The sequence below is a fragment of the Dipodomys ordii genome, unplaced genomic scaffold (assembly GCF_000151885.1).
Source record: "Dipodomys ordii isolate 6190 unplaced genomic scaffold, Dord_2.0 Scaffold17, whole genome shotgun sequence".
Lineage (NCBI taxonomy): Eukaryota > Metazoa > Chordata > Mammalia > Rodentia > Heteromyidae > Dipodomys > Dipodomys ordii.
In genome coordinates, this window is record NW_012267233.1 from 17,974,814 (window position 1) to 17,989,180 (window position 14,367).

Consider the following 14,367-nt stretch of genomic DNA (forward strand, 5'->3'; position numbering starts at 1 on the left):
CAGTATTTTTTAAATGAAAATATAAAGCTGTAAAGATCTGTGTCATCTCTTAATTTTATTCAGCTGATATCTTACAAGTGACTAACAGTTCTAATTGGAAGAAAGATACAAAGAAAAGTCAGGGTCAGGGCAATGATTTCACATTATACAGGCATAGGTAGCACTGCATTGCCAGGATGTAGGTGAAACATGTAGAAAAAGAGCAGAAAAAAATGAGCACAAATGGTATCTACTTTGGCAACTTGAACAGATATTGCTGACAGTATTTAGTGCCATGTAATCAAAGTGTCTTCTATCAGCTTTTGGGACATGTGTCTGATGGAGAGGGTGGTCAATGGTATGAAATGGTAACTCCTTACCAACTAAGCAAAGCAATACTCCTTCAGGCTTTAGTACTTGCATAGAAGAGGATATGCAGAGAATAGTCATGCATGCAGGCAGAGGAAAGAAAGGAGAAAATATTAGATACATTAATCTGGACAATTCATTAGTCTCTCAGTTTACTTGTTTTGTTTCTTAAACGAGATAACCCCAAAATGTTTCTAAAGCTATGAAACTGATTCAGCTATTAAAAGAGTTGGCAGAAACAATTCAAGAAAAAGTAACCTTAAGTTGTCAAACTAATTTTTAAGCAAGAGTAAACCTTTCAGAAACCAAAAATAAAGCATTAGTTCTTAGATTTATCATATTTAATCATTGCAAAATTTATGTGATTGTACCAGCATTATCTTCAGTTACAATAACATGAAAAAAATGTCACCATTGTTTCAGAAAAAAATCCTAATGGAGTAGAAAGGAGGTCTCTCAAATCTAGAATGGGTCTCTTGTAAGAAGAAGGGGTGGAAAAACGTGTATATGAATGAAAGAAGGGAATACATTTTGTTTAAAAATTTGAAAATCCACCCAAAAATTATATATAAATATTGTTGTTTTTTTCACCTCTTAATTTTGTCACAAAAAAGTAGTGAGATATAGTGTTTTAACAATGTTTTAAGTTTCCCATGTCATACAGTTCTCATTCAGTAGAATATTAAGACTGGAACGAAATAATAAGGTTTAAGAGTATGGACATTTTTCCAGCATTTCATCTTTCCTACAGTTATTTCATTCACTTTACCATATGTTTAGTCCAAGAAGAAGGTATGAACTAAACAGAGTCTATTGATTTTTTTTTTTGTGTGTGTGTATGTGTGCACATATGTGTGTATGTGTTTGTGTGCTGGTCCTGGAGCTTGAACTCAGGGTTTAGATTGTCCCTGAGATTTTCTCCACTCACTCCAGGCTAGCATCTCTACCACTTGAATTATTACTCCACTTTTTGATTTATGGTGGTTATCTTTCCTACTTGGGCTGGCTTTGAATGCCAATCTTCAGATCTCAGCCTCCTGAGTAGCTAAGATTATAAGCATAGACCATTGACACCTAATGATTTTTTTAAGCTGAAAAAGAATCAATCCAAACTGAATTCTCTATCAGATTAAGGATGTCAAGACCAGTATTAGTGGCCATGTGGGATGGATCCAAAGAGGACTTTAAGAGTTCTAATCAGGCTGGGACTTTGCACCAGCCCCAAATTTTGTATAACTGTTAAGGTAAGAAAAGAGAGAGGCGGTGGAAAACTTGACACTAGAAAACCATCAAAGACTGCACTCAAATAGCTCTCCGTGAAGCAAATCTTTCCATGCTTATTTAAAAATGCGAGCTATTCCCCCTGGGTGTCACAGAAGGGTTCCTCATATTACTTCTTTCTTCCAGTTTACTTAGAAATACGCTAACATTGGTCCTTCTGATGGGAAGCCAGTTCTCTCTGTTCTGAGGGAAATCATGAGTTACTAAAACAAGTGTGAAAAGCAAAGCATTTACCAAGCCGGTTCAAAGTGAGGGCAACTTTCAAAAACTGGCAAAAATAATTCAAACCAACATTTTCCCTCATGCTTTACATTGTTTTGGTTACCCCTTAAAGCAAGAAAGTAACACTCAAGTGATATCAGTTGGCACTCTCAACACAGGAGGGCAATTTACGTAAGTTTTTCCCTTTAAAAGTTCCAAGCTGATCAGCTTTCTAGAACTGCTTAAGTGTCATCTATTAACTATGCAGTCTTGGTTTTTCTTAACAACAACAACAACAAAAACCAGTGGGGTGTCTCAAAACTAATTGAGAGACAACTATTAGAGGATTGCAGTTCAAGACCGGCCAGGGCAAAAAATTCACAATGGATGGGTATGGTGTCTTCCAAGGCTTTGGGGGAAACACAATAGCCAGACACAGTGGCATACCCTCTCATCCCAGTGACAAACAGAAGCACGGAGGCTCACAGTCCAGGTTGGTCAGGTTTTAGTCATAGGACTTGAACTCAGTGACTCCCACCCTTGCGTAGATTTTTTTTTTTTGCTCAAGGCTGGCATTCTATCATTCTAACACTTGAACCATACTTCCATTTCCAGCTAGGTAATTGAAGATAAGAATTTCTCAGGTTTATCTGCTTTGACCCTCAATCCTTAGATCTCTGTCTACTGAGTAGCTAGGATTACAGGTGTGAGCCACTTGAACTTGGCTCCTATTTTTATTCTTTTCCTTAATTATGTAACTTAGCAATTAAAAGGGATTTCAAATGCTTAAACTGACCTTAACCATGAGTTCACTGTAAGCTCTAGTTCTTGGACTACTGATAGGATTTTTATTTGAATGCTAAGGATTTTTATTTGAATGCTAAGTTATTTGTTATGTATCTATTGGTGTGGTGTTCATATACTTAGCAGTGTAAGTTCATATTAATTAAAATTGGAATGACATTATTAAATGAAATAATTTATCTGCTTTATGTCTTAAAATTATTTCATTCACAACATTTTAATAACTCTACAAAGAATAAAAGGAAACTAAACTTACATCATCTGTTTCGGTCTTCACTTTAAATTCCATTTCTTTCATATTTATTATGCTTAAAGTCTTTTCTCTGAATTTAAGGCAAATAGAAAATACAATCATTTCCTGATTACTATATTAACAATTGAGAAATAAGAGATAACTAGTTTTATCTTAACAATTAGAATGTCTGAAATGGTTTCAGTTCTATAACTTACTTGTTCATAAAATATTAGTAAATATATCGATATATGTATATAAATATATATCTATATACATATATGTATATATGTTATGTATGTAATGTATGTAATATATTTTTATATATTACATATATTCCTGGAATCTCAGAAATAAAACAGATTCCTCATCAAAAATCAATAAAACAGTTTACCTTGTTTGGATTACCAGAGGCCCATATCATCAAGGTGTAAGGGCTGAACTGATAAAGAATCATGAAAGAGAAAACACTACAGAATATATAGCATTCGAGCACAGCTTGTTTTAGTGGAGTAAAAGGAATCAGTGACAAGAAAGAATAAGATAATAATGCATCTGTATCTACAGGTTGTATAAAAGAGAATCAATGGAGATAAGTTTAGATTTTAAAGAACAAATTCTTTCATAAACAATTTTAAGAAAATGTTAAGAGATGACTATGAGAACTAGTCCAGATATATACTCAGAAAGTAAAACAGGAATTGGTAAACGAGTTATAGACTTTCAGCACAAAGACAGAAATAGTGTGTTCCTGAGTACATATACATGGGCTTCTGGAAAGTATGGTTTTCTGAAGTTAAATTTTGCAAATGATTAGTGTTGCTATATGGTTGTGTCTCATTGGATACTATATGCCGTCACTTGTTAAAACCATCTATGAGATAGTATATGGCTAAGAGCACTTTCTATTTGTATAGATTTTATATATTTGCTATAGCTCAGATTAGAAATGGCTCCCAAAGCCTATTCATTAAGGACTTTGTTGCTTTTCTGTGATGCTAATGGAAAGAGTGGAAACTAAGATCCAACCTAGTGGTAGGTAGATTTAGCTAAATCATTGGTACACCCATGAAGAGGGTATTGGGAGACTAGTGCCTTCCTCTCTCTCTTTCTCTTTCTCTCTTTTTCTCTCTCTCTCTCTCCAAACCATCAGGAGGTGAGCAGGTGAGCATATTTCCTCCACCATGAACCCCTACTATAATGTACAGGGCTGCCACAAGCCCAGGCAACCAGGCTAAGTAGCCATTGCATCAAAACCTTTTAAGACAAAATAAACTTCTTTCTCTCAAGTTGCTTTATCTTGGGTATTTGCCATAGTGATGGAAAGCTGATTTTACAGTTTTATTTTATGATGCTGAGAATTCTCTCCATTAAGACCAACATTGTTACATGTCATCTTTAGACAAGACATCTATCTCTATTGTACTGATCGCAAGTAAAACATGAAATTCTAGAACTTTTGAGAAATGAAAGTAACAGGTAATATCCTATCTGTGGCTGTCGCATAAGGATAAACCAAGTCTTTAAATGAAATCATACCTTGGGAAACGTCCTATTACTATAGCGATGGTACTGACCACACCAAACAGCAGGCCTACGTTGGCAGCAAAGCAAATGGTAAATATGTAAGTACTGATCCAAATACCCTGAAAAAGAATCAGGAGACAGAGAGCATTGGGTTCTCAGTATTCTCAAAGTCTTATGCTCTTAAGAGTTTCTATGGCAAATCTGGTAGCCAAAATGTCTTATTTGAAAAGTGGTAAACAGAAGCTCAACATACAGAAACAAATATTTGCTCCCTAAGTTGCTCTGCACTCGCAACAGAGAAAGGCTTCTTTTTGCATTTCCAGACACTGCCAACCCTCAGTTCCACCAGCAACAAACACTATATTTAAGATCTGTAAATAGCTGGTGGATATGTATGTGGTCAGAGGTATGCCAAAATTTCCCATTGTTTGTCATTTGGTGTAACAATATCATAGGTAATTGTTTGCAGATTTTTTGTCATTCTCAACAATATTCTGTATTTTCTAAGATTGCTATACAAATAATAAATGCAATTTATTACTGCATAAAGTTCTCAAAGCCTAGTGTTAAAATGATGGAATCAAATAACACTGCCAATGCTACTTTTAGATCAACAAGTATAAAGAACATTATAATTTTATTTACAAGGAACCACTTATTGTGAAATGGAAAAGAGAAAAAGGAAAAGGAACAGACAGGGCCAAGTTAGTTCACAGGGAGATTTCAGAACAGTATAAGAAACTCTAATTTCTCTTTTAGTTGGTATTCCAAAATTATTTTAGCTTTATCTACCACTTGAAGGCATAATAAAACAAGATATTCCAATGGAGCAGGCATTTCTAAGCTTAACAATGCAAAAACTATCTTTAAAAGCAAAATAATTTGTGAAATCCAGAAAAGTTATATTTCTAAACACAAAATTTTGCATTGATCAAATTGTAGACTGCCAGAATTTCCAAGATCTCTTTTTCCCCTAAATAACCTGAATCATTTTGCCTATGCATACAATTGAAAGTTGATTTCTTTCTGCCCAATGTTTTAAGGTGTTACCACTTTTTAAAGGGTTTTAAAACATAGATCAGTTTTATTCACAAATAAAAGAGTTAGAAACTATTCTGTAATCAGAAGATAGCATAAAGTCTTTAGAGGGGTTGATTTTTCAATCAAGTTTTAAGCAAATAATTGTAAAAGCTTTTTTTTTTCCTCTTGAAATGTGATTCCTTGTCTGGATATTTGTCTACACTGAATGTGAGTTAATAACAGGTTGTTTCAAAAGTATAAACCTTTGAAAGCAAATTCAGAGATTTTTATCTGCAAATTTACTTTTATATAAATAGAAACATTCTGGAGTAAGTAAAAGAGAAAATAACTTTTCAATAATTCTTAAAAAAGAAAAGAAAAGAAAAAAGCAAGTGCCAGTGCCTCACGCCTGTAATCCTATCTACTCAGGAGGCTGAGATCTTAGGATCGCAGTTCAAAGGCATCAGGGACAGCAAAGTCCATGAGACCCTTATCTCTAATTAACCACTGAAAACTGGAAATGGTACTGTGGCTCAAAGTTGTAGAGTGCTAGCCTTGTACCAGAAATCTGAGCAGCATTGCCCGGGCCCTGACTTCAAGCTCCATGATCACACACACACACACACACAAAAAGAGAGAGAGAGAGAGAAAGAAAAGAAAGAAAGAAAAGAAAGGAAGGAAGGAAGGAAAAGAAAACCCCAAAAGAACCCTCTTTCTATAAATGTAACATTGTTACTTCATATTCTAAGAGTATTTCAGTTTATCATTTGACAGGTTAAGACACTACATTGTACTTTCTTTATTCAGATCAGTCAGGTGTCTTCTGATTGTACATGATGTGATTTTTTTCCTTCCTAACATATTACACTGTGCACAATCATACATAAATATACTGCAAGATTTTAGCATTACTTCACCTTCTTATGATGACTCCAAGTCCCACTCCTCCTTGAATGTTACCTGAATATGTCTGACATAGTCAAAGAAGACCTCACCCAAGTCTTAGGAGTCCCATGCCTCCTGACTAACCTCCATAGAGCTAAGGATCCTGGTCCCTGCTTTGTTTATAAAACCACAGGGCCTGGGGGCCAGAATTCATCAGAGCAACCAAAAATTTTGGTACCATCTGGTTCTATTTTTAAAGTATGTTTATTCTCCCACAGCCTCATCAATTATAAATCAGGCTCTCCAAATGCTTAGTTCTTTCTTGGGGCTACTTTTATAGCTTTGAAAAAAAATGTCAACTGGAAATTAGTAACAAAGATCAGTAAATAGTTCCATTAGTTAGAATAATCCCTAATACTATTTTGCAACAATTTATATGAAAAACTAAAATGTTGCTGAACACACGGTGAAACTGTATGGCTCTTACACCATTATTTATTTTTAGCTAAAAATTATAATTTTCAATCACCAAACATAATTTAACCTTAGAGTTAACCTTAAGAAGAATACATAGAAATTCTTGTTCCTTACGGAAAATACAATTGGAAATCACAGTTTAGCAGTTATTAAATTACGGCATCTTTCCATGATTTATCTGGTACCATTCAAATTTCATAGCAATTCACCTATTCAGACTCAGTCCTAAGCCCAGGAATAAATACCTTCCTTTAGTTCTTATTACTTCATTACTTTGAAAAGGGGATTTGACTATGATTCATAATAAAATAAATATCAAATTATAAACATTTAAAGGCTTCTTATTTTTCACATGATGACTACTTACATAATTTTTAAGCTCTAGCTTTCCAAATTATTTTACACATGCATACACACACTCACAGACTCACATCTCTTTGGTAATTTTTTCCATATTACTGTAGGTATATTTGCTTGTTGAGTAATCTAGGTAATATATATTATATGTATTATTTATAAATAATCTAGAGATACATAGATACATATGTATATTCTTACATCAAACATTATGCCCAAATCATATCCTAAGCATCTTTGGACTTTCACTGTTGAATTTCTTAGCAGATAAAAGATATCTATCCACTTGGTCTATGATAATCTCAGTTGTCAAGTTTATTCAATTAAGATGCTCTAGAAGTTAGTACTATACCTGTGGCACGTCTCTAAGAGCACTACCTGAAATTCCATTAGTAGGATATGCACCCAGGGGACACACCTTCAGATAACATTCCTAAATCAGCACTCACTCCAACTCACTTCCTCTCACTTCCTCTCCGCTTCCATCTTCACATTGTCTTTCGGTAAGTAGCTTGGTCCACTAAAAAAAACTAAGGCATTGTAATCCTAAAAGAATTATCAAGACACTTACTCATAGAAGGAGAAATTAAAAAAGAGAGCATACATTTGGATATGTAATAGCTTGGGGAAAAATACTCTCAAAAACATGTGAAAAGGTCCTGGTGCCAGTGGCTCATGCCAGGAATCCTCGCTACTCAGGAGGCTGAGATCTGAGGATCACAGTGTAAAGCCAGCCTGGGCAGGAAAGTCTGTGAGACTCTTATCTCCAAGTAACCACCAGAAAACCGGAAGTGGCACTGTGGTTCAAGTGGTAGAGTCCTCACCTTGAGCTGAAGAGCTCAGGACAATGCCCAGGTCCACAGTTCAAGCCCTGTGACCAACAAACAAACAAAAACAGGAAAATTCAAAGAAGAAAGACTATTAAACAAACACTGAAAGTGTGTAAAAGCAAGCTGAAAGAATTTATGAAAGTTTAGTGGACATTAAACCATAAAAGAGATAAAGGAAATACTTAAAGCTAAAAATTGGATAATAACAAACTAGAAATATATAATCTGAAATCAAATAATTGTACATATGAATAAAAATAATCATTAGAAAATATAAGGGCACAACCAGGTGCTGGTGACTCACACCTGTAATCCTAGATATTCAGGACTGATCTGAGGATCAAGGTTCAAAGCCAGCCCACTAGGAAAATCCATGAACCTTTTATCTCATTAACTACCATAAAACCAGAAGTGGAGCCGTGACTCAAACTGGTAGAGTTCTAGCTTTGAGTAAATATGTTCAGGGATAACAAGCATCTAGGCCCTGAATTCAAGCCCTAGGACTGGCAGGAAAAAAAAAAGGCATAAACAAAGATAGACTCAACAGACAGAAGAACATATAGACTTTAAGCATATTTAGAGATATATTAGAAAAATGTAAATGTCTAAAAGACAATGCCAAGTCTAAAAGCTGTTAAAGGAAAGCATTTAGGAGTCAGCCAAAAACTTGTTTTTATTATAAAAAGTCAACATTCTCAAAATGAAAGAGCTCAAGAATACGAAACACAAGTAGTTTCTTGAAAAACTTTGTGATAAGGTAAAAAAATGAAAGACATGAAATGAATACTACAGGAACAAGATGTTATAGTTTTTAAAAGCCTAATAGCAATCTCTGAATTCATTTAAACAATAAACTTTCTCTATTTTTCTCTAATTTAATAAATAAAATTTTCTTCCAATGATGATCCTAATTAGAAACTCAAACATCATTCTAGATATCCTCTAAATACTATGAAATGCTAATGAAGCCTAATTCAAAATCTTTTCTACTTATCAAATCTATTGCTTGCTCTAGAATGTCATGGTCTTAACTTTGATCATTGACTGAAGTAATGCTGCAATTCCTCTATTGTCTTATAGGGTCTGATCTATGCCTTTCATTCATCTTCCTAACTTTTCTAATATAGAAAGTATATTCTTATTTTACCTTTCAGTGATGCTTTGCTGTTTCAGAATGGAGTTTAATCTTGCAGGGTATAAGTAGTCTTTCTCAATTCAACCTGTATTTCACTTTTTCAATCTCATCTGTTACTATTACCATCCTCACAAAGTCTGGTCCTTGATTTTATTATAGCCAGATATCCTCATACCATCTCTATATTGTTGCACACTGGGTTGTCTTCTGTTCCCAAATGGTATCTTTCTGTCCTCCAATTCTCAACTTAGAAAGCACTTCCTCAAATAAGTCTTACCAAACATTTTCTCTCCTTCTTTGCTTCCTCCTACATGAATAACACCTTCCTTAGAAGTACCTTTGCACAAGATTAAGAATAAGTTTGAATCTTCTCTTCCCTTTGTTTCTTTTTAAAAATTTTTAATATATATTTTTTATTGTAAAGATACCATACAAAGGGGTGACAGTTACATGAGTAAGGTAATGAGTACATTTCCTATCAAGTACTGTCACTCACTCCTTTGTTTTTCCTCTACTATCGCTTCGCTCCCTAACTCCCCAAATTCTCCATCCCGAAGCAGTAAAGTTTTCAACATAGTGTATTGTACATCTCATTGTTACAATGGGTCAACCTGTATTCTTATTTTAGCATTTTGTTATTTCCCTTCCCCTACCTAAATTAGAAAAATGTGTATATACAAGATGCAGGCTACTGGAATCAAATGCAATGAAAACGGGGGAAGAACATACAAAAGAAACAAAAAAATCATAGTACATCATAAGTACATTAAAAACAATAGCAACAAAGATAAAACCTCTTGTGTCCCTGTCTTGGGGTTCACTTAGCATCATCTTCACAGCATGTTAGCTTTTCTGCTTGTCTCAGACATATACTAGCTACTGCAAATAAGAGAAACCATGGGACCTGTGTTTTTTGGACCTGGCTTACTTCACTTAATATGATTTTTTCCAAGTTTTTCCGTTTCCTAACAAATAGGGCAGTGTCATTCTTTCTGATGGAGGCATAGAATTTCATTATATATATATATATATATATATATATATATATACACATATATCTGTAGATATCTGTATATATACCACATTTTCTTGGTCCATTCATATACTGAGGGGCATCTTGGTTGGTTCCATATCTTAGATATGGTAAATAATACTGTGATAAACATAGTTGTGCTAGTAGCTTGAGTATGGCCTTGTTTGTGATGCTTTGGGCAAGTTCCCAAAAGTAGGATTGCTGGGTCATAGAGGAGCTTTTCCTCTATGACCATACTGCTTTCCAGAGTGCCTGAACAAGTTTACACTCCCACCAACAATGCAGTAGGGTTCCCTTTTGGCCACACCCTCTTCAGCATCTGTTGTTATTAGAGTTCTTGATTATAGCCATTCTAACTGGGGTGAGGTGGACTCTCAATCTTGTTTTGATTTGCACTTCTTTTATGGCTAGAGAAGTTGAGCATTTCTTCATGTGTCTATTGGCCATTCTTCTTTCCTCTTCGGAGAAGTTTCTCTTTAAGTCTTTAGCCCACTTATTAATCGGGCAGTTGTTTCTTTGAGGATTTGGTGTTGGGGGGATTTAAGTTTTTGAGTTCTAAGTATATTTTAGATATATGGCTAGTGAAGATCTTCTCCAAATCCATGGGCTTTCTATGATCTTTGCCATGCAGAAACTCTGCAATTTTATGCTTTTTGTTCAACCTTTCTTTGATTTGTTGTGTTTCTGGGTCTTTATTTAGAAAATTTCAGCCTGTGCCAGGAGCTCTAGTTTCTCCTGTTCCTTCCTGTAATGTTTTCAGGGTGTCTGCTTTGACTTTGAGATATTTGGTCCATTTGGAGTTGATTCTGATACAGAGTGATATATAAGCGCCTAGCTTTAGTTTTCTACAGGTGATTAACCAATTTTGCCAGTACCATTTACTGAAAAGGTTGTCTTTCTTCCATTCTACTTTTTTAGTTCCCTTATAGAAGATTAGGTGGCTATTGGTCTATGGATTCATTTCTGAATCTTCAGTTCTATTCCATTGGTCCTCAGGTCTGTTCTTGTGCCAGTGCCAAGCTGTTTTGATTTATAGTAGCGTTTGATATCTAGTATTGATATTCTTCCAGCTCTGTTCTTTGTGCTAAGGATTGTTTTTGCTATTCGAGGCCTTTTTTCTTCCCTTTGTTTCTGTGAGCTACCTCATACCTACTGCTTTAATAAAAGCCACATTCCAACAGCAGCCTAGCTAATTCTATTTTCGACCTACCTACCAAATAGTATTCCTTCAGGTGTTAGTTCATATTTCAAGTCAGTGGGTGATGCTTTCATATTGACCTGTATGTAGTAATGCTTCTACCTGTTTTGCCTAGCACTAGGTATGTACTGAGGTTTTATCATATATGCATATGTTAGTGTTTCTGCTTTCTACACATTAAGTATCTAGAAGGTACAGTTTATTTTTTATTCATATCTACATTCCTCACTCAGAATTAGACTCTAGTTGGAGCTCAAAAATAAGAGCCTCAGAGGAGTGTTATGAAATTAACCATGAGCAAAAGTAATCCTCCAAAGTTTCACAGAACAAAGGCACTAAAACACAAAGTGCATGGACCAGTATGTTACAATGGATTCCATAATCGAGCTCGTCCGAGATGTACATGAAATATTTCACATATTCTAACTAGAGAGAATTTTGGATGTTCTTGTCTATACAAGCTTATATAAGTGTGCTAAACATTTGTGTTTATCAAAAGCACATCTTGTTGTTGTTCGGTGAAATTTAATTGGTAATTGGGAATATTTTATTAAGCAATCTAACCTTTTCCTCAGTGGAACCCATTTGGAAGATAATGCCCAAGACTTTCTATTGTGTCAGGTGAATTTGGTCACCAATTAGGACTCAGCCTGCATTCATGTAGCATCCCTTGACAGCAATAAATGCCAAAGGCTCGGTATTCATATTGCTATAAATCAAGATATTTCTGTCACTGTACACTTTCTTGATAACCTTGCTTCCAGAATCAATTCAAAATATAAATCATGCTCCCCCAATCCACTTAAACTAGTTAGAAATTCTGTTCGAAGTTTCCAAACTACTAGTCCATCAGCACTTGAAAAAATCTGCTTCTTATAAAAACAACTTGTATCTAATAATTTTATTAAGTTTTTAGAACACAATAATTCATAGCATACTAGTCTCACCTGAATCTTTTTCAACAAATGAAAATGTTAAAATGTTCTTGGCAACATGTGCATAGGTCAAACCAAAAAAAAAGTCTGGCCAAACTTAAAAAATATTAAAGTGTACTTGTTGGTTAAATTTCTACTTACCCAATCGATTTTATCCACATTCCAATACTTTTTCAAATCTCGAAACTGTATTAACATTCCCTTTAGTCCCACAACAATAATGCTTGCAAGAACACACTACAAAAAAGAAATAGCAATTTGATGAAGACATAGGATAAGAGCTTTCATCTGAATTCAAAAGAATCAAGCTATTCTTATTTTTGCTCTTAAATACTGAAAAGCAGTCACCAATAAAAAGACTAAAAAAAATTTCTTATTTGGAGATAACTCATTATGTTGTTTAAGAATATCGTACCAATTATATAGGAAATCACAGGACAAAACTTTAGAAATTCTGTAAAACAAACCAGAGAAGTCAAATAGACAAATGAAGAATTATAGGAGTAAATATTATAAGACTTAGTGTTCCCTTAACTTCAAGGATTATCATTGGTCTGATACACCTTTGTTGCAAAAAATACATGTTTATGTCCTCTTTAATTTTTATAATATCAATTATCTGGCTTAATTTGAAGATGTATTCATATCTTTAGAAAATGAACTTGATTAATGAAAGATCATCCTGTAAAAGTGATTTATTCTTAGCGCACAAGTGAAAAACTATAGAAATGAAGGACTGAAATTGACTCTCTTCGGATGAAATTCTTAAACTATGGTCACTATAATGCTTCAGACTTACGAAAGCAAGGTGAACTACTGGTATTATCTCAGTAATGCTCTAAAAAGGGTATATCAAGGAATGGGAAGATCCATTTTGTTCCTTAGACTGTTATACCAGTAAATTTTCCAACAAAGTTCTGAGAAAATTTTTCCAAAGTTTATTTTTGCTTCCTCTTTGTATTTTGTTGGGTTTTTTTATTTGTTTGTTTATCTTGGTGCCGGTCCTGGGCCTTGAACTCAGGGCCTGGGCTCTGTCCCTGAGTTTCTTTTGCTCAAGGCTAACACTCTACCTCGTAAGCCACATCACCACTTCCAGCTTTACTGGTAGTTTAGTGGAGATAACAGTCTTATAAACCTTCCTGTCCAGCCTCCTGAGTAGAATTACAGGTGTGAGCCACTTGTACCCAACTTGTTTATGAAATGCTAAAAAGAGAACCAAGGCCGCATGCAGTGTAGGCAAAATTCTCCTCACTGACCTACAAACAAAGCCTCATTATCTACATTTTGCAGCAGAGTATTTCTATTTCCACCCTCCATTTGCTTACAGAATAATACTGACTCCACAGGGATACCTTCATCCATGAGCTGAAGAATTAATCAGCCATGGTACCCTCCCATTCCTCCCTCATTAAATGCTGTTTCTCTGCAACCCACACCCTCAGTCAGCTAGCGTTTATGGAAGATAATTTCAGATTATTAAATTTACCCTCCCAAGATACTTTATACACAAGCACTCTAATGAAAAGTTAAAAAGTAGATAGTGAAAAAGCATTACTGTACCATGGGCAGCCAGTATAGCAAAGGTCCTATTGCATAGATGACTATAAGGACGAAAATGCAAGAGATTAGACAAGCCACCTGCAAAATACAAGACAGACAAAAAAAGAAAGCCTTGAACTTTTTTTGTTATTTCAAAGCTCTGTTGGGGGTAGGGGAGTGATTCTTACTTCACTTTGATGAGACAAAACAAAATGTTGGCACATCATTGTAAAATTTTATAGACTGTCATTATCTATATTTCAATGGGCAGCTGAGACAAACCATAGGTGACAGCTGACACACTGGTACAATCAAATTAAGTCAGTGATGAGAGAAGAGCATCTCCACACAGAGAAATAAGACAACAGCCATGTGTGTCACACATCATAGCTGTGACTGTCCTTGCTACACAGTGGAAATAGTAATTCAATGGAATATTCTTTAGCCTGCTGTTGCTTTTGCCCAACTTCCCTCTATTTTGTAGAGGGTTTTGTGGGTGACTAAACACCCAGCATAGGGGTTTTCTGAGCAGGCAAATCACAGGGCCCACTCAAGATAGCTCAGT

General features: G+C 35.0%; 1 protein-coding gene across 1 annotated transcript in view; it reads right to left on the reverse strand.

Annotated features, from left to right (window-relative positions):
• Slc26a7 (solute carrier family 26 (anion exchanger), member 7) overlaps nucleotides 1-14,367 on the reverse strand; it is a 110,190-nt gene that overhangs the window by 15,250 nt on the left and 80,573 nt on the right. The window contains exons 10-13 of the mRNA XM_013012562.1: nucleotides 13,824-13,901; nucleotides 12,405-12,500; nucleotides 4,406-4,512; nucleotides 2,891-2,957 (exon numbers count right to left, since the gene is read on the reverse strand). Coding sequence (XP_012868016.1) covers nucleotides 2,891-2,957; nucleotides 4,406-4,512; nucleotides 12,405-12,500; nucleotides 13,824-13,901 — 348 coding nt within the window. The remainder of the gene's footprint in view (nucleotides 1-2,890; nucleotides 2,958-4,405; nucleotides 4,513-12,404; nucleotides 12,501-13,823; nucleotides 13,902-14,367) is intronic.